This window comes from Trifolium pratense, linkage group LG7 (genome assembly GCF_020283565.1).
Source record: "Trifolium pratense cultivar HEN17-A07 linkage group LG7, ARS_RC_1.1, whole genome shotgun sequence".
Taxonomy (NCBI): domain Eukaryota; kingdom Viridiplantae; phylum Streptophyta; class Magnoliopsida; order Fabales; family Fabaceae; genus Trifolium; species Trifolium pratense.
In genome coordinates, this window is record NC_060065.1 from 56,325,777 (window position 1) to 56,343,115 (window position 17,339).

A 17,339-nucleotide genomic window follows, 5' to 3' on the forward strand; every position below is an offset into this window, starting at 1 on the left:
CGATGGATTGCGCTGTTTATTACGTTTTTTCCCTTTTTTGCTGCTTTTTCCACTTTTCTTGCTTTTGAGCCAAGTAACTTCACTTTTCCATGTATTTGCTTGCTTTTGGGCTTCAGTTGCTATTAAAACTACCCTAAATTACTACTAAAAACATCTGATAATTGACGGTCATCAATAAGCTCAAAAATAAACTAATCCATACGACCCTAAATTTATAATTGTCACTTATTAATGATCACAAAATTTTCTATCTTTCATGACTGTTTGACAAATTAAAATTATAATATTATAATATTAACAGATATAAAAAAATTATAATAATAACCACTTAGAATTTGAAATAGAAATATTTATTATTATTATTATTATTATTATTATTATTATTATACTACCGATCATTAGTTGGTTTAGTGATGATTGACGCTATTTGGTATGGAGGGTCACGGTTCAATCCCCCGCAACTACGATCAGGAGGGGTTGAAACCACTTGATGCCATAATTGACCCCCGAATCAGATAAAACTGGTGGTGAAAGTCAAATAATAATAATAATAATAATAATAATAATAATAATAATACTAAGGTACCGTTTAGCCTAACTTTGTTTCCTTTTTTTTTTTCCTTAGAAGTAACAAGTTAGGCCAAACAACAATTTTTAAAAGTTATAGTAATAAAAAAATAGCTTCTATATTTTAAGAAAAATTATAATATATTATTAAACATATCTTTTATCTCTATTATAATAAAAAAAATTAAAAAAAACTTTTAAATTTTTTTTATTTAAAAAAAAATAAGGTTTACCAAACAACTTTAATTTTAGTTTTAAAATTATTACTTATAACTTTATGGTTAAAATAATTTCTACACCTAAAAAAAATTGTTCAACGGGTACCCAATACTACTACTAATAACCATAACCTAGGGATGAAATAAAAATAGAGGGAACAATAAAAGGATTGGAATAAGTAATCTGATGATTAGAAATTTCACAGTTAAAGGAAATAAGTAAGATGACTCAAGTTTAAATCCCGGTCCCTTACATATATAATGCAATATTCCTATCAACTGAGTTAAACTCATGTGAATAAAAACATAAGTTTTAAGTAAAAAAATATCATATTTAAAATTTCGAAGCATTGAAGCATTATTTTCAAAATTATATTACTATTTTTATTTCTTTAACCATTGTTTCGGACAACTATTTAACATTTTCCAATTAAGTTAACTCATATTATTATCAAGTATATTCATAATAATACAATAAGGAAGAACATGAAATAAATTCCCTCGATAAAGCAGGAAAACCACTTTTCCGATCAGCATAGCTCAATTGACGAAGATATTGTAAACTATTGCAGGGTTGATGTTCGAACTCTAATACTTTCATTTATTCATCTTTAAAAGGTGAAATATTAACCACTAAACTAATTAATCTAAAAAAAGCACGAACACCACTATTTACTTGTCGCCCGATAAAATAACGGGTAGTCTTATGTCAAAAAAAAAAACCGGTAGTCTAGTGACTTTTCTAATAAAGTAATAATAACTTTGACTTTAACTTGAATTTTTTATTTTTTTTTTGTTTTTTTTTTATCATTAATGAATATAAAATTTTAAATAATAGTATATTTTTCTGAGTTGGTGCGAATGTGAATGGTACTCCGACTGAAGAAGACCAACTCCGGTGCTTCCACACCACCGGCGATGGCGAAGAAACGAAGTTCCAAAGCTACCCTTTTCTTGATCTTCATCTCTTTCATAGCTCTCTGTGCCATTGTTCCTGTTTTCGCTCCACTTCCTTCTATTCCATTTCCATCTCGCCATCGTCATCATCATCATGCCCATCATTCTCATCACAAAAAAGTACCTTCCTTTACTCTTTTCTCCCCACTGTTTATCGTTTTAACTTTCTGGGTATTTTCAATTTGCTCTCTTTTTCATAATTTGAACTCTCTGTTTGTGAAATGCTAAGCAAAATTTACCTTCTTGGTCAACTGAAATAACTTAATCAGAAAAATAAAAGTAAGATTTTGTAATAACTTTTAGGAGAATTCACTATTCAGCATGGAGTGATTGTAGTTGCTATGGCTCTGTTTGCTAACTTATAGCAGATGAGCTTGTTTGATGTTTTACAACTTAGCTTCATAGTGAATAAGGTAGCTTTTAGCTTATAGCGAATAAGGTAGTTGATTGAATTTGTAGTGTTTGGTAAAGTTAGCTGTTGAACTATCTTATATTATATGTATGAAATGACATAAAAAATATATGTTTAATTAATATTTATTTTTTTCAAGTAAGATTGTAGGGGTAAAATTAGAAAGAAAAATGATAAGCTATAAGCTCATAAGCTACTTGAAAAAGCGTTTGAAAAATAAGCTATAAGCTCTTTTTGAAAAACATTTACCAAACAAGTATTTTTTGGTCATATGAGCTTATAAGCTATAAGCTCAAAATTTGGCCTTACCAAACCTGAGACTGCTAGTGAAAATGTGTTTAGCTTTTAGCTGTTCTTTTTATTGAAATTGGAATTAAAAAAGGTGTCGTATAAAAATTATTTTCCATTTTGAGATAAATTGATCTATAGTTTGTTTGATGTTTTACAACTTAGCTTCATTGTGATTGTTTTAATCAGGTTGATAGGAAGTTTGAGATTGCTAATGATATGTTTTGGAAAGATGGTGAACCTTTTCGGATCATCGGCGGTGACTTGCATTATTTTCGAGTGCATCCGGAGGTACATGTCTTGCTAACATCTCTTAATTTAGAAGGATGAATGTTTAAAACTGTTCATTTGTAATCAATGAAAATAGTTTTGGTTCTTTTGTGTATTTTATGCTCTCCAACATTTTGAAGTGATGGAGCACAAGTGAAATGCTAAAGGGGAAATATTATTGTATATCTAGTTTATCTAGGAAAAAACTAATAGACATAACAAGATTTGGTTTTTTTTTTTAAAAGAACTTTTATTTGTTAATTAGTAAGGTGATGCAAGTCTGTTAATTTGCTAGTCAATAGAAGTCAATATACTTCGGATGTGTTTGGCAAACCGGAAAATCACGGCAAAAAGCCATGGTGGAACAAAAGCTGTGTTTTGTAGAGTTTGCCAATTGTGCGTTCAGCTCCACATCAACATACTTCGCATGTGTTTGGTAAACCGGAAAATCACGGTAAAAAGCCACGGTGGGACAAAAGCTATGCTTTGTAAAGTTTGCCAATCGTGTGTTCAGATCCACATGCTATTTTTCTACATCAAGCTTTCACTAGAAATGGTGGAAAAGTTGCAATCAGTATAGGCATCATAGATCTTTCGCCCGAATAATGTTGACTTTATTGGGCATGGAAGAATGTTTTTAGAAATTTTGGTTGCATTCAAATCTGTTCTATGTTCTGTCTTTAGATTTAAGACATAATAACTGTAGTGTTAAAGCAGAAGCAGAACAAGAAAGTGGAGTTAGCGGTCATTGCATCTGCGCCTTTTCTAATCTTTCTATCTTTCTTATCATAAGGTTAAAAAAAATTAACGAAAGAAGTCTGCCCCGTTATTCTTTGAGACACCATAAGCAATTTATTTTAAATGCCTTCATATGGTGATACCATTTTCCTTCTAATATGCAGTATTGGGAAGATAGACTGTTAAAAGCCAAGGCATTGGGCTTGAACACAATTCAGACATATATTCCTTGGAATCTGCATGAACCAACACCAGGAAAGCTTGTTTTTGAGGGTATTGCAAATCTTGAATCATTCCTCAACCTTTGTCACAAACTTGATCTCATTGTCATGGTTCGAGCTGGACCATACATATGTGCAGGTTAGCTTTGCCACAACTTATATACCTAAATAATGATCAAGAATTCAATATGATGACAGTTACAGTGATTCATTTCAGAGTGGGACTGGGGAGGTTTACCAAGTTGGTTATTTTCTATGAGTCCATCCCCCAAACCGAGATCATCTGATCCCACTTTTCTTCAACTGGTATGTCTTCCTTATAATGTCTTATGATAACATTAATCTACCTACAACCAACTTATTATAGTTTGGTATTTAAGGTTGAAAGATGGTGGGACAACCTGCTTCCAAAATTTGTACCTCTCCTATTTGACAATGGAGGGCCTATAATAATGGTTCAGGTATGTTGTTTTTTAGTGGGATTGAATAATTCTATTTTCCTGAATGACATTATTATAGTAGATGTATGCGAAACATAAAATATGTTAATTTATGTTTTGATTAGAAGTTTGTTTACTTATGTCTGAAGTTAGAGGGATTTGGTGGAAATTGATTAGTCATTCTGCATAATTAATATGATATGTGTTAGAGGCAAATCACTATTACCTATTACTAATAATCTGGGTCATTTACTAGTATATTGTATGTAAAACTAGACTGGTACAAGTCTGGCCCATTAAGACTGCTAACATCACAAGACTCTAAAAACAGCAATAGTCCTAGTATTTTAATTTTAACAATTTCCATTCTATTTCTTTTTCCAAAACTTAAATTGTGTATCATTTGTTTCCATTTAGTAAAAGGTAGTTTCTCTAAATACAAATATATTCCCCCATTACATGAGTTCCTAAATGCTGGAGAGTTTCTGTATCGGCTAGGATATAAAATTTCTGTACTTGGATATTTTTAAGATTTATGTAGTTCTTCTCTTTTGAATTTTAACCATTTATCGTATGAAAGGAAATATAGATTGACGCATATGACATTGATTGACACAGATTGAAAATGAGTATGGTTCTTATGGATCTGACAAAGCATATCTCCGTCACCTGATCACACTAGCTAGAGGTCATCTTGGGCATGACACTATTTTGTATGTGCTTTTATGTTTTTGTAGCCTATCTCTCATTGTTCTTGAACTGATGTATTCTTCTGTAGTATGATGTAGAATTGTAGATCTTATAATAGAAGACGGTAATTGACATGGCCCACTCCCCTCTTACCTGCATGCACAATTTTATAGTGGCCTTCTCAAAGCTCTGAGATTGTCAAAATCCCACATCAGCTAGATATATGGCTACGGTGTGTGTTAAATCTCATATTTGCTAGATAAACGGCCAAAGTTCTCCTTATAAAGACTTGGGCAATCCTCCACCCCAAGCTACCTTTTGAGGTTGAGTTATGATAGTTATCGCCTATTCTAACATGATATTAGAGCCTGTCCTGATCCCAATATTGGGTCACTCATAAAGGCGTTTGAACACTCGTATACCAAATGCCTTAAGTTTTGCGTGAAGGTGTTTGAACACTCATAGTTGTGGTTTGTTACTTGGCCCATTGGATCAGTCGCCCTGATTTTGGGGTCCCTCAATTCTCAACAAGAGAGATAAATCAGATAATGTTCAATGGTAGCATTTTGTTAAGAATAAGGTATTCAAATTTTTAATGGGCTATGAAGCACGGACATGATACGGCATGGGTAGGTTGGTTTGAAACTGAAACACAAAATTGAATTTCAACATTTCAGTTTCTACTTTAATGTACTAGTATATGCCCAAAAAACTTAAATTTAAGCTGATAATGAGAAATGCAATATCTAGGGTAGTCATAGGAAGATCTCCTTTCTTATTATTCTTGTGTTTTTTTGTTGGTAGATACACTACAGATGGAGGGTCCAGGGAAAATCTTGAGAAAGGAACTATTCGCGGGGATACTGTGTATTCAGGTGAAATTCCAATATTATAAGTGGTCATACAAAGATCTATCTTCTCTTATCCTTTTCCTTCTCTCCCCCTCTTTCCAAACATTAATCGTTTGGTTCTCTATTATCTCATTTTGTTACATTTTTGGGGACGCAAGAATAAGTGAATTGACCTATTTTGACTGTAACTATAAATTTCTGCATCAGCATTGCGAACCATTTGCTTTGACCATATTTGATCGTTAATTCTCTTTCTCTAGCTGTTGACTTTACCACTGGTGATGCTCCTTGGCCTATATTCAAGTTACAGAAGGAGTTCAATACCCCAGGAAAATCACCACCTTTGTCAACGTAAGTTTATTCCTATGGACTATTGTTTATGTTTATCATTTTAAATACTAAGAGTTGTTGTCTTATCAGCGAATTTTACACTGGGTGGCTTACACACTGGGGAGAGAAAAATGCTAAGACTGATGCTGATTTCACAGCAGCTGCTCTTGAAGAAATTTTGAGAAAAAATGGTTCTGCAGTCCTATATGTCTGTCACAACCTATAACTTTGTACTGTTTGAAAACCACATTATGATTGATCCTTTTGAATTTTGTCTTCTAATTTTCAGATGGCACATGGTGGTTCAAACTTTGGATTTTATAATGGAGCAAACACTGGTACAGACGAGGCTGACTATCAGCCCGATCTCACTTCATACGATTATGTTAGGAATTTTTTAACTCATGGTTACATCTTCTATTGTAAATTGTGGAATGCACATCACAAACTGGACTATCTCATATGCAGGATGCTCCGATCAGGGAAGATGGTGATGTTGACAATTCAAAATTCAAAGGTATGGCTTGTGTTTTTATCTTATTTTCAAGTTATCAAACTTTATTTTTCAGTTTGTTGGTTATATTTTTTATACGTTTCCCTTTTTCTTGTGAGTACTTGCATATCCCTTCCCCAAAATATGTTTTAATGATAAGCAAACAATAGTTAGTCATCTATTAAGAAAGGTATTTTAACTTTTGGCCCAAGCAAAATCTATAGTAAGAGTTACTACTTAGTAATCATTCTCTACTCCCTTGATTGTTACGTCAGACTAGGGCCCAACAAGACATTGAACAACACTAGTACATAGTTCAACTTTAGTTGCAAATTTATATAGGATACCAGCACCGTGATTACACAAAAATAGAAAATGTTATGCACATGTGTTGTGGACCGGTTATTACACCAGGAGGAAGAGGGTAGTACAGACAGTTAGATGAGAGTTGCGATCGAAAATGTTTACATGTTTGGAGTCGTTCACAACAAACTGATTTTTCAGTTCTAGAAGGGGAGCATTCCCATAGTAGATTCTCTAACGCCTCTGAGTAATAAAGCATTTTGTTCTCTTTCTTTTTATCTTACAAATTATTTAGCTCAGGACCTGTCAGCATGAGCATAGGATGAATCTGGAACCTGTAGAAGCTGCATATGTAATGTCTTGAGAAAAAAGATAATGTTATCACAAATACACAGAATTTTAGTTACTTTCAGTTGAGGGGCTTAATTGTGGTTCTAAATCCTTCTGTTAAGATCACAGTTATTAGGCCACCGACATTTGTCCTTGTTAGAAGTATGGTTACATTAGTCCTTATAAGTTAAAATTTGGACTTTTGTCTTTCTCAGCCCCAAAAGCTAGCTTATAGGGTGAGAGTTGCCCCCCCACTTATAACCATTGTTCAAGCCATATCACTATCCAATCTAAGTCTCAAGTCTCAACACTCGCTCACGCTTGGTCCTGGACATTTGGGCTTGAAGTTTGCAGGACTGAACAACTGCAGAATGTAGAGTAGGTCGCCGAAATCTTATAAGGACTAATTCAGTCATACCTCTAGTCGATGTGGAATCTCAACAACTTCCAACAATTTTGAACTTATTGAATTTATGGTCTGTAATTCCACAACAACTTCCAACAATTTTGAACTAATTGAATTGATGGTCTATAATGTTTAATACTAATCACTTTGTACTGCCATAAAAAATGATAAGTTCAGTTGTAAGTTAGTCACCTCAGAATATCTTTCCAATGACCCAATGATTTACAAGCAAAAGTTTAACTTCGTGTTTATATTCGTTTCAGCAATTCGGAGGGTTATAGCCCGATATAGCTCTGTACCTCTTCCATCTGTTCCCCCTGACAATGAAAAGACATCATATGGACCAATCCACTTACAAAGACAGTCTTCGTTATTTGATATGTTTGATTTCACCAATTCTTCCAAAGCTTTTGAATCAGAAAATCCAATGTCAATGGAGAATGTGGGCCAGGTATGTTATTTCTGTTCATGCTGATGCAAATTCCCTAACTGGTATATTATTGAAGTTTGATGCCTGTGTGTTCCTCAGTTTTTTGGTTTCTTATTGTATGTCACTGAATACAAAGCAAGGAGTGGCAGAAGAATTTTGTCCATACCAAAGGTGCTATTTGAATACTTTCATTAATTCTCATTACGTTTTAGCTGTTTTCATCATGTTATCCAATAAAGTTTACTCAATGTCTTATCTATCTCGAAGAATATAGCTTCTCTAAATATTAGAATTGTTAATATGCAGGTGCACGACAGAGCTCAAGTATTTATCTCATGTTCTTCTGAAGGAAGGGGTGCAACACCAATTTATGTTGGTACTGTGGAAAGATGGTTGAATAAAAAACTCAGCTTCCCTGAATTTCAATGCCATTCTAACATCAACTTATATATTTTGGTATGTGCATAATTTTTTTGATGTATTTCTTATTTCTTTTTGCAAGAATAAAAATACTTTGGAGGGTTGAGTTGAACACTTGAGTTGCATATGCCCAGGTATAAAGCAAGTTTTGATTTTTTTTCTGCATTTATTTCATGGGATTTTGAATGTTTTCTATTTTCCCCACCTTATGTAGGTTGAGAACATGGGTCGTGTAAATTACGGGCCTTTCATTTTCGATAGGAAGGTAAAAAGTCTTGAATATGAATTATATGATGATGCTTCTCTAAAAGTTTGATTGTGATTGGTTGGTCTTTTTTGCAACTTCTATAGGGTATTCTGTCTTCTGTTTATCTGGATGGGAATAAAGTACAAGGATGGAAAATGTTCCCTATTCCTTTGCACAATCTAAATGAAGCGCCAAATTACAATCCCATCGTGCAGGCTGCATATTCTGCATTCAGTGAAAAATCAACCTTCAGGAAAAGGTTGATGAATAAGTCTGGTATGTGCCAAAATACATATTGAACGAAAAACACGATACCTTTTCCTATCACCGCTCTTTTAGTGTATCTTGTGTCACACTCAATCATCACTTCATTGGATTTTATATTGATGATGTCAATCTATGATTAAAGTGTTTCTTTCTTTTGCAGAAAATGCTTCAAAAGAACCTGCCTTTTATTCTGGACACTTCTTAATTGATAAATCAAGTCGGGTCAAGGATACGTTTTTGTCATTCAAAAATTGGGGGAAAGGCATTGTGTTTGTTAATGACTTCAATCTAGGAAGATATTGGCCGGTAAAATTTAATATTCTGTTATCTATCTATGTGAATTTTTCTTTCAAATATTAATTTATGGTTCTTTTATAGTTAAAAGGACCACAGTGCAACCTCTACGTTCCTGCACCAGTCCTTAAGCAAGGAGATAATTTTGTGGTATGATTTTGGCAATTGCTATTATTTATGTATCTATCTCTAGCATTTATTACTGTATATATAATGTGAATTTATCTATCTTAAGTCATCATCGGTTAACAGAAGTGTTGCTTTAAGTGTGATTACACCCTTGTCAACCAATGTACAGGTAATACTCGAGTTGGAATCTCCCGACCCCAAACTTGTGGTGCACACAGTTGATGAGCCAGACTTCACATGTGGCGTAAATGGGATGAACGCCCATCAGTTGTAATATCATGTCATAAAAATGTGACTGACCTTTGAAAACATACAGAGAGAAGCCGGAGGGTTAGAATTTATCTGTATGGCTATTGTTACAAACCCGCATACAATCATTGATTGTTGTTGTGCTTATAAGGTAACATGCGAAGCAAAATTTGATGACATGTTGATTCAGTGGTTTCTGAAAATACGGTGTTACCTATATTTAGTGTGTCTCGATATTAGTATTTTCACCGTAACACCCTGATGTAAGTGTAAAGCCATGTTGTGGAACTTTAATTCGACTTCGACGTGCATTTGATTGCAAGCCAAAGTGGATCCAAACAAGCTGTTAAATATTGACAACTTTCTATACCAGTAGTTAATAGTTATGTTGTATCATTTCATTCATTCTCCATACAATTCAGTTGAGTTTCATCATTTCTCTCACTCTCTTCATATGATGGTATAGAGCTCATGACAGACCTCCCAGATTTCAGTTTTTTTCCTCTCCAAGAAATGTCTAGAAACAATCGTAAAAGGTTTAAGCAAAGGATCCAACATGAGTTACCCTTCTATTCCTGCAATGTATGATGTATCTTTCTCTTCCAACAACCATTCTTGTGTCACAAACTAAACCATTGAATGGAATGATTTCTTAATGGAAGTATTCTAATGCCTGATTGGTATAATCCTAGTTTGATGTATAGAAAAAGTGTAACAATCTAGTTCATATATGGCAAAAAAATGCATTCTTTTAAAAGGTATTTACTTCATTTCGGAGTATTATGCGAAGTTCAGGCTTCTTCGTTAGTAATTCGATAATAGTAGAACAACCAAGGATTGTACTCTGAAGTGTTTATGTATTCGAATCAGGAGAGTGCAAATGAACCAACAAATAACATGAGATGTACTCGTAATAGGTTTTTTTGTGGATTATGTGTCTGTTAGGTTCCACGTTGATAAGCATTGGACACATGTTCAAATGGTCAAATGCATTTTTGATAAGCATTGGATTATGTGTCTCCCCATTTTTGAATTTCTTAGCCAAAAATTGGGCTTGAAAAGCACAAATTTTCTTCCCATTTTACAACGTCCGCGACTTAAGTTGCGGAAGGGTAAAATGGGAAAAGCGTAGGGCGCGCAAGTAACCGGTAGGGTGGGAAAAGAATTCTCTTTCCATTTTTCTTATACAAGCTCGATAAATTGGGCTTAAAAAAATTGGATTACCCCCTGTAATGTTAGCGAGTTTTGGTTTATCCCTGACTGACCATGTCACGTCATCATTTTTGTGGAATCTTAGGTCAACATTTTCCATGAGGGAATAAACTAGAGAATCTTTGCATTACAAGGGTGTTAAAAAAAATAAAATGTGCAGGGGTAAACCAAAACCTATTTACCCAAATACTTTTTAGCAACAATTACAAGGTGAACATAGGGGCGGATCCAGACACAAATAATCGGTGGGGCTAAAAAAATTAATTACTATTAAAAAAATTTCTAAAACAACATGTATATCTAAAAAAAATAACAACAACAAATCAACAAACGTGAAAATTAATTACTAAGAAAATGACTATGACTGTTAAATCATGCACATAAACTTCTTTTTTTTTACTGTAAAATGACAAGATGGTATATATACCCAAACTCCTCACCACTAAACTAAAACTATGAGTCGGTTATCCATTAATACTTTTCTACTGGATGATATATATACCTACTTTACTACCCGCCAAAATGGTATTAATCGTTTCCGCCTAAATTTTGGAAGTAGAAAAGAAATTTGAAAAAGAAAAGGTGCACTTCAAAACCTACGTAAGCATCCCCAAACTTCATTTCTTTCTTTCTTTCTTTCTTTCTTGCACAGTTGATTTTGTTATTCATCCTGTGATTAGTTCATTTCTTGAATATGTTGTGTGATTCAATCTTCACTCTATACATTTCTGCATTGCTTTTCTTTCAAGATTCCAATTCCAGACTTTCATTCTTTGTTCATGATTTTGATTCTCACTTTTCACTTTTATTCTTTCTTGCAAGGATATGTAGAATTTGAATTTTGAAGTACCAGTGGCAAGTTTTATCCTCTGTTTTGATTACAAATTAGATGTATTAGGTTAACAGATTGATCAATTTACTAATTGCCGAAACTGATTTTTATGTTTCTTGTTCAAAGAATTGCGTTGCTTTCGATTCTAGGTTGAACTGAAAGTTGTTAATTGGTTCTTTTTTTCATATATTGCAGAAATTGTTATAGTTGAATTGAAACTGATCTAGCTTCTAGCTAGAGGAATTGCAAGACAACGGCGCGCGCGAAAGGGGCTTCAACAGATTTCTACAGTTAAGAACACAGGCAAGGCATTTTCTACCTTAATTGCATTACCATTTTGAGATTTTCCATTATTGTATTAGAAATTTATAAAACATCAAAACTAACTAGGTATAGTTTTTTAATTGAAATTGGCTCCTCAATTTATAGAATATGGGAAGTTTATTCTCATAATTGTATCAATAGTTTGTACAACAATTCTTTTGTGACAAATGTTCATTAAGCGATTAATTTATTCGAACCGTTAGGAGTCTCACATCGAGTATTTTCAAAGTGTCAATGTGGCACTTAAGCCTCCCACCTATTGGAAGTCCTAACATGAACATTTGCTACTTTACCTGAAAATATAAAATGCTGGTGTCATTGATACAAAAATGAGAGAGAGAGAGAGAGAGAGAGAGAGAGAGAGAGAGAGAGAGAGAGAGAGATGTTGTGGTAGAAAGAGATAGATAAAATGAAGAATTGAATGAGTGTTAATTAAGAATTATGAGGTGTTAAAATATGATGGTTGCTATTATTTTGTTTGTTCAAAAGACAAAACAGAATTAATTTAGTACTGTAGTTATCTTAATTAGTTTTGGAGTTTGACTAAGACTTTCAAAACTGCATTAGATTACATCAACAAACGACCAATTCCTATAATTCATCATCATGCTAATCTCCCTTTTCCCCATCAAAAAAACACATGTTGTATGCTTCAAAAAACATGTATGTATCATGAAGAAACAAATATAATTTAGAGATTGAGAAATTATAAAAAAAAAAGAAGAAAAAGAGATTGTCTAGTACTACTACATAATATATAGTTTTTTTTGTACTACTACATAGTATTGTCTAAAACTAAAAAAATATGTACTATAATATAGTTTTGAACAATTTTTTAAAAATAATTTTAGTTTTTTCTTTACTAAATAAAAAAATTAGTTAATTTTAATGTATATCATAAAATGTGATTCTTGATTCTTCTATAGGATCCTAAAATAGTGTAAAGTTGAACTGAATCTGTTAAGATATGTGTTACCTATCTGTCTCTCTATCTCTCTCCTATGAATCATTATTTCTGATTAATATATTAATTTTATTTTTTGTAATTTTGTAAAACCAAATTGAAATATAGGCAGTGATAATAGAAGAGCCAGAAAAAGGCACCAGAAAAGTTGCAGGGTGCATAGGAAACGGAGACGCACACAAAATTGATCATTATATAATTTAGGTTTTGTTTTTCCATGAAGCATGAACAATAATAATAACAACAACAACAACATCGTCTCGAGGAACGGAAACGGAACAACTCAAGCTTGTGCCGCTTGTAAATACCAACGTCGGAAGTGTGGTCCAACTTGTATTCTTGCACCTTATTTTCCTCACGATCGTCAAAAACAATTTTTAAACGCTCATAAATTATTTGGTGTTGGTAAAATCACAAACATGATTAAGAATGTTCCGCCTGAACTTCGAGATGTAACTATGGGAACAATCATGTATCAATCTGATATGCGGGCCATTGATCCGGTTGGTGGTTGTTATAGAGCTCTTCAACAGCTTCAATCTCAATGTGAATTTTTCCAAGCTGAGCTTGATTTAACTCGTCAACATATTGCCATTTGTCGAGCATCGTCACAATCACAACAACTTGCTGCTAATTCTAATCATCATCATCATCATTATAATGATATGATCATGAATAATAATGGTAATGATGTTAATGATGCTGCTGCTGCTATGAATATTTTAAATCAGTTTAATCAGCAGCATTTTGTTGAAGAACAAATGAATATTAATATGCTGCCTCAACCGCAACAACTGCAACCGCAATATGTTGATGATGTCGATCTTAACCCTAATTATGTTCCTTTACAACAAGAGGATCTTAATACATGGGTGAATTCTATACCGTTGTCGCCGTTAACGTTGAATGACAACAAAAAGGAGATGGAAGAGGAGGAAGGAGAAAATGAAGAGATTGTTGGTGATGATAAAGAAAGTGATCAGAAACCTGTTTTTGATCTAATCAATGAAATGAATTCTTTGGATACCGGAAGTAATAATATTGATCCAGGGCACCAGGTTTGTTAATTATTTGTATATTATCATTAATTTTTCTGTCTGTGATCTAGTTTAATTGTTTTTTCTTCCCAAATTTATTTCTTTGGATGATTTAACATCACTTGATCCTATAATGCATTGCATGGTATTTTAATATATTGAATATGTACATGATTGTGTATTACTGCATGAAGCTAGGTTTTGTTTGTTACAAATCTTTACTTAGCTTCATTTATATCTTAGGGCTTATTGAGATTTTTTGGCTTAATTACAGGAGTTAGATCATTATTATAAAAATATCTTTTTTTTTTATGTTATTATGATTTTAGTACTTAATTATGTTATGTTTGGATATTAAGTGATGAACGGAATCTAACATAATGTTTATGAGCAGATCCATGTCACACCTTTCCAATCAATTTCTGTGATACTTCTTAATTTACAATTAATTGTCTTTAATGTCATCCAAATAATAGAATGTTACATAATTCATTTGAAATTGTCCATTTCCATAAATAAAACCATCAACAAACTCTAGTTTTAGGATTCTGTACCGGTGCTAATATCCTCTCAAACACAGATTAAACCAACTCTAGTTTTTCATTAATTTTAACATTTTCTGATATGATATTTTACTAAATATGCAGTGATGATGATGATGATGATGATGATGATGAATTGATGACGATGATGAAGATGAAGTGGTCTTGTGAATAAGATAGGCAAGGCAGTAATAAAAGAAGATGCAGATGACTGCATTGATTGGAAAGGTGTAGCAGCTTTGTTTACTCTTTCAAATTAGCTTAGATTGCAGAAATTTCTTGCTCATTTTTCTAGTTGTTAGACATAGAGTATTGACACTAGATTGTGTCCAAATTTTAGACAAGTAGCTTCTTTTTTTTTGTAAAACATAGATTTCAGAAATTTTCTTGCTCTTTCCTATTATTGCCTCTACGATATTGATCGGAGTTTTTAGCGGCTACAACAATTTTTATCCCGATTTCTTCTTCTCTATTCAAATAATACTATCTCCAGCCATCTAGTATACATAAATTTATTCACCATACTATCACATAACACCAAAGCAAATAGTACTTGAGAAGTTCATATTCAATATGGGATCGATCAAAATATACCTAATGACACTCCAAGATGCAATGACTCTATAGGGCGGTCGGATTTAAATATAGTATGTATTTTCTGCAGCAGCTATAGAGAATCCAAATTTTGTAACAGAAACTTGTCGTCCCGCAGAAATACAACATATATATAATCAAATGTACACAAATTACAGAACATCAGAAATAAAATAGGGGTTTATTCAGAGACATTATAGAAGCACATACTATCAACTTAACTTGTAGGACTACTAACAGCAGAGGAAATTAGGTGAAGCTTGATATTCTCAAGCTGCAACTCCAACTGCAAATTCTTCTTCCTCTCATTTTCCACTTCTATCCTTAACTTAGAAATCTCCTGCACCATTTTCTCCTCACTGTCATCCACATGAATCTCTTCTCCATTTCCACCAATTAGATTCATCAGAAACTTCACTTGTCCCAGCTCTTGTTCCAAGCTTTCTTTCAACACATTTAGAGTTCCCAACGTAGCTTCGCGGTTCTTCACCAAACCACCAACATTCTCATGATCAACCACATCAGCATTGGGGTTTGTTTCCTCTATCACAGTTCCTGATGATGCAACAATATCATCCTCTTTGATCACCTTTTCTTCTTCGAACCGAACTTGTTTCACAACTTCATCATCTCTGCTTATATCCTTTGGGAATACTGGCTCAAGTTTCAATCCATCTTCATTGAAATTCCAACCACTAATTCTTCTTTGTTTCACCATGGAGTCCTCATCATCATCATCATCACCATCATCATTACACTTTGAATCTGGATCCATAATTTTGATCTCTTTATACCTTTTCTCAACACTAGGCAATCCATTCAACACATTCTTCACCAAAAACTCTGGCCCTTTACAGTTCTTAAAGAAAGGATGTTTAAGCAACTTCTCAGAAGAGGGTCTTTTTGTAGGATCTTGATTCAAACAAGATGCAACCATATCCTTAAAAGCCTTAGAAAACTTATTACTACCACCACCATGACCCTTATGACTATATTTATCAAAATCAGAAAACCTAAACCTCTTGGTAATGTTAAGCATCATAGACTTAGAAGGAGGAAGATGAGAAAGTGGTGGTCTTCCATGTGCTAATTCCAAAGCAGTTATCCCAAAAGACCAAATATCAGCTTTGAAACTGTAACCATTATGAGAATGAATAACTTCAGGAGCCATCCAATAAGGTGTTCCAGCAAAATCAGTAAATATATGAGAAGAAGAAGAATTAGAAGATGAAGATGAATAAGAAGAACATGCTCCTACAGAGTTGTTTGATTCATAAATGGAAGCAGATACACCAAAATCAGCAAGTTTCACTAATCCATTTGAATCAACAAGAATGTTACCAGATTTGATATCTCTATGAAGATGACCTTGTCCATGAAGGTAAGAAAGAGCATTGAGAGTGTCTTTGAGAATAACAGCTATGGATTGTTCTGTTAAGCCGTTTTGGAAAGAGTGAGAGATTATGGATTGTAATGAACCTCCTGCCATGAAAGGCATAACCACCCAAAGACGGCGGTCGACAGTGAAGGAACAGTGAGCTTTGAGGATGTTAGGGTGAGAAAGAAGTGATAATGTCTTTGCTTCACGTCGAACATCATCAAGATCAGGGCGCGAACGGTCTAAGTTTATGGATTTTATAGCCACTGGTGTGGAGTTTATGGGGATGCAGATTGCTTTGTAGACGATTGCGCTGTTACCGGCGCCAATCTCGTCGAGGATCTTGTAGGAAGATGAGTCTAAGGGATATTGCACCCTTTCTGCTAAGTTGGTTGCCATGGAAATATTGGAAGTTAAGATATAAGAGTGTGTAAGAGGTTATTGGTTGTTAGAAAATTTATAAGAAGAATGAATTGCTTGGATTGGTGATGAATGGATGGAGATATTAATTGATAAAAAAGTGGTAGATTAAATTTGAGCGGTTTTCTCGTGAAAAGTTGATGAAAAAAAGAAGAAAGTATCATAAACCAGAGGTGATTTATTTCTCATTGATCTATAAGTGGCTGTGAAACCATGCATGTGAATCATAAAAATGATGTATAACTATAGTTATTAATTAATTAATAAATACTTTTTATTTATTTGTAGATTTTTAGGGGTAAGTGACATGAATTTTTATTGGGAATTCGGGATTTAGATTTGTTGCACTAAGCAATTCACGCGGTAACCACATCAATAGTTGTTGGATCCAAATCGATTGAATTCAGCTTTAAATTCGATATTTGTGTGTGAATGTGCGGATTTACTCGCAAATCCAAATCTCCATAATTTATGAAAATGTTTTTA

The 17,339-nt window shown here is 33.4% G+C and overlaps 3 protein-coding genes across 3 annotated transcripts; 2 read left to right on the forward strand and 1 right to left on the reverse strand.

The window, feature by feature from the left end:
* The first annotated feature begins 1,602 nt into the window (after window positions 1–1,602).
* On the forward strand, window positions 1,603–9,951 carry LOC123894134 (beta-galactosidase 17). The gene is made up of 19 exons (XM_045944033.1): window positions 1,603–1,862; window positions 2,632–2,733; window positions 3,615–3,810; window positions 3,889–3,977; window positions 4,052–4,132; window positions 4,730–4,824; window positions 5,606–5,676; window positions 5,913–6,003; window positions 6,073–6,190; window positions 6,272–6,367; window positions 6,451–6,499; window positions 7,778–7,965; window positions 8,044–8,115; window positions 8,251–8,400; window positions 8,579–8,629; window positions 8,716–8,887; window positions 9,039–9,184; window positions 9,257–9,322; window positions 9,471–9,951. The coding sequence occupies exons 1-19, from the start codon at window positions 1,653–1,655 to the stop codon at window positions 9,573–9,575; spliced, it is 2,148 nt and encodes a 715-aa protein (XP_045799989.1). The 5' UTR covers window positions 1,603–1,652; the 3' UTR covers window positions 9,576–9,951.
* A 3,043-nt stretch (window positions 9,952–12,994) lies between these two features.
* Window positions 12,995–14,862, forward strand: LOC123894136 (LOB domain-containing protein 7-like). The gene is made up of 2 exons (XM_045944035.1): window positions 12,995–13,940; window positions 14,567–14,862. The coding sequence occupies exons 1-2, from the start codon at window positions 13,107–13,109 to the stop codon at window positions 14,567–14,569; spliced, it is 837 nt and encodes a 278-aa protein (XP_045799991.1). The 5' UTR covers window positions 12,995–13,106; the 3' UTR covers window positions 14,570–14,862.
* A 309-nt stretch (window positions 14,863–15,171) lies between these two features.
* LOC123894135 (serine/threonine-protein kinase BLUS1) lies at window positions 15,172–16,907 on the reverse strand. The gene has a single exon (XM_045944034.1). It carries the CDS (start codon window positions 16,830–16,832, stop codon window positions 15,273–15,275), a length of 1,560 nt encoding a protein of 519 aa, XP_045799990.1. The 5' UTR covers window positions 16,833–16,907; the 3' UTR covers window positions 15,172–15,272.
* Between the last annotated feature and the right edge of the window lie 432 nt (window positions 16,908–17,339).